This window comes from Aplysia californica, unplaced genomic scaffold, assembly GCF_000002075.1.
Source record: "Aplysia californica isolate F4 #8 unplaced genomic scaffold, AplCal3.0 scaffold00095, whole genome shotgun sequence".
Lineage (NCBI taxonomy): Eukaryota > Metazoa > Mollusca > Gastropoda > Aplysiida > Aplysiidae > Aplysia > Aplysia californica.
Genome location: NW_004797365.1, coordinates 737934 through 741300, shown reverse-complemented (window position 1 = coordinate 741300; position 3367 = coordinate 737934). Strand labels below are relative to the sequence as shown.

The 3367-nt window shown below is 39.4% G+C and overlaps 1 protein-coding gene across 1 annotated transcript in view; it reads left to right on the top strand.

Moving 5' to 3' along the window:
• Positions 1-3367, top strand: part of LOC101851937 (GLIPR1-like protein 1) — a gene marked incomplete in the record, with an annotated part of 64487 nt that overhangs the window by 48364 nt on the left and 12756 nt on the right. The window contains 2 exon segments of the mRNA XM_005095084.3: positions 1320-1424; positions 2583-2702. Coding sequence (XP_005095141.2) covers positions 1320-1424; positions 2583-2702 — 225 coding nt within the window.

Genomic DNA, 3367 nt, shown 5'->3' with positions numbered 1-3367 from the left:
CTACTACTACTACTACTACTACTACTGCTACCACTACCACTACTACTGCTACTGCTACTGCTACTGCTACTGCTACTGCTACTGCTACTGCTACTAAAGATATCTTCAATTATATAGTTCATATCCACCCTCTACAGCATCCTCTACACCCTTTGTAACAATTATTACCCCTAGGAGACCCTGGAACACTCAGAAACATTCTCTACAGTGCAAACTGCGGATTGCACCCGCTCTCAGACTAACAAACTGTCGAGATCTTTCGCTGTTGTCTTTTGCTGGATACCCATTTCCACGAAGGGGAAGTGGGGAAAATTCGTGTAAAATGCCTTTTCAACGGAGGCAACGTTTTGTGTGTCACGGGATTCGAACCCATGACCTTACGACTGCTAGTCCGAGAGCCTAACTACTAAGCCATCAATGAATAAAGGTCATGGGGGTGCAAAACGTTTGCAGCCAATCTCTTTTTCTTTTTACCCTTCATTTTCTCAGTTGCTCATTCTTATTCGCCAACGTTCTCTCTCTTAGGATCCTCCTCTCTCTATCACTCCATCTTTCCCTTTCCTAATTTCCGTTTCTCTCTCACACTCTCTCGTTTCCAGCCGTATTCCTTTTTATCAGTTATTTCCTTCATCTCTTCTCCATTCGGCTTTCCCTTTCTCAGGAGAGCCTGCATTTTCTGCCTGCTTACAACCTTTGTTTTCATGTAATCCGTTCCTGCGTTATTCATCTGTTTGTTAGTCTGTCCACTTGTTTGTCGGTCCATTTGTCTGCCCGTTTGTCTGTCTGTCCGTGTGTCTGTCTGTCTGTCTGTCTGCCTGTCTGTCTGTCTGTCTATCTGTCTGTCTGTCCGTCTGTATGTCTGTCTGTCTGACTGTCTGTCTGTCTGTCAGATTTTAACCTTCAGTTTTTTCAGGAAATTCAACCTCCCTCCTTCTCCCTGCTCCTTCTTGTCCTCCATCGCCCCCTCCTCTTCCGCACCCTTTCCTCCTCCTGCCCCTCCTTCTTCCTCCCTTCTAGCTCCTTAACAACAACATAGCAATGAGACAACAACAACTACAGCCACAACCATACACCAATAGCAACAACAACAATATAAAAAACGACAACAACAACAACAACAACAACAACGACGACCATAACAACACCACCACCAACAACAACAAAAACAACAATGACAACACCACCACCAAAAAAACGACGACGACAACAACAACAGCAGCACAAAAACGACAACAACAACAACTAAAACAACATCAACAACAACAACAACAACAGCAGCAGCAACAGCCACTTTATCACTTACCCTTCCTCCTCCACAGTCCTGGGACGGTTACCTTGAGCGATGGGCTAACTGGGTCGTCAACTGTAAGGCCGACTATCCAGGTCCTCGTCACTGCTACACTAACTTTGAACGAGTACAACAGGTGAGCAAAACCATTGATAAAATACTACTACTACTACTACTACTACTACTACTACTACTACTACTACTACTACTAAAGCTTAGTAATCCTTAAAAAGTTTTCAAAACAATAATAATTAAATAGCAATAATGATAATAATCAAAAGTAATAATATTTGTACATTTGGAATAAAAATAGTAATAATACGTAAATGATGATAATATTATTATTCTTTACTACTTCTAACAGACGTGGTAAGCTCAGGGCAATACAGCTGTAGCGAGTTTTACATGTGTTGAGTTCCTGTAATCCCTATTTACTGAATTCCATAAGTTTGGAAACAAGGCATTCGGTCGTAATGTACGCGGTATTGATGTATCCCTTGACATTAGCTTGAATTGTACAACACTGGATTTCTGTGTGGTGACGTAGCTCTTGTTTCGGATCCCCAAAAGGGCGCTCTTTTAATTTGTTTATAAGGCGAGTTTTCAAGGTTATCCAGACATGCGAAATACGACCTGCAAAAGCTATTGGAAATAACGTTTATAAAAGTCTTTATCAAATTATTCCTTCCCAACTCTAAATGCTCCAGGTCTTTCGAACAAAATAATAATCTTTGTAGAATAGCCTGTGGCTGGAGCAAAAGTTATGTGGCCCGAAATTGGAGCAAAGCAAACTTGGCATTTGTAAAATGTGAGTGGCTTGTAGAAACTGGTGCAGTCGGTCCATTTTACTTCAATCCAAATGCTCCTTTTATTCAATGCTACTTGCTTGCAAAATGATGCGTCCGTGTTCACGCCAACTTGAAATAATTCACGTATGAACTCAACTAAATAGGTCTTCAAAAGAAACATATTAATATGATAGTCATAGTCCAGTATCTCGCTGTGTTTTGCAAAAAGTATCGATGTAGATCATTGATGATGTTTTTGGAACATTATGAAATTGAGCAGTTTTCGTCGTTATAATGATCTATATTTTAGTTACAATGCCTTGCCGTTAATGAGCATCCCTATTATGGAGACGCACAAAGGTTGTTACATTTATTTGTACGTGATTCCCATGTTCTGCCCGTAAACAGCGCATTGGAGGGGGATTTGCAACAAGGTAAACACCTTCGCAGTCTTTTCATCTCTTTCTGCCTATTATTATTATTTTTTTCATTCTGTTTGCTTCCAGGGAACACCTGTGTACAATGCACTGTACGATTGGCAGAGAGAAGGTGACGTCACTGATCTACAACTGATCCATGGCTGTAGGACTCCATATGACCAATCCCGGTGTAATCACATGACAAATGTGAGTTTACATTTACTTTATGTGTTTGTTTGTTTGTTCTTTGGCTTGATTTTTATGAGATAAAAAACAAGCTCATAGCACACTGCGGAATTTTGTTCCAGGAAAGAAGCTTAGTGACAGACTAAAAACAAGATTATAACTGAATGCATTCAGCACCCCCCCCCCTCCTCCCCAAACCAATTTAGATTATTAGAGATACGGGCTATTTCTACACTTCTTGTCATAGTAGACCTGGACAGAGAGAGACGCAACATCCCAATAGAAAAAGAGATACTAGTTACAAAATAATTCGGAAAATACAGGGTGATCCAAAAACAACAACTGTACAACCTTTTTTCTTAACATCTAACACACGATTTGTACTAGAATGTTCTAATTTGGAACAGATATAATTCATTCAAAAGGAATGTGTTTAACATAAAATTCACAAAGAATAAACTTATTTTTCGAAAACGGAAATTGCTTTTATAAAAAACCACCCATAAATCCAAAATGCACCAATTTAAAAGATTTTGTAAGGAAAGTCATAATATCACTGGTTTGTTTTTATCGTTTCCTTTTATTTAAAAAATCTAATCTTTCCATCCGCGTTACCTTTAAACAATATTTCTTTTCACCTACAAAGTTAAACAATGTTTTTTTAGGTGGGTGGAGGGGGTGGGTGG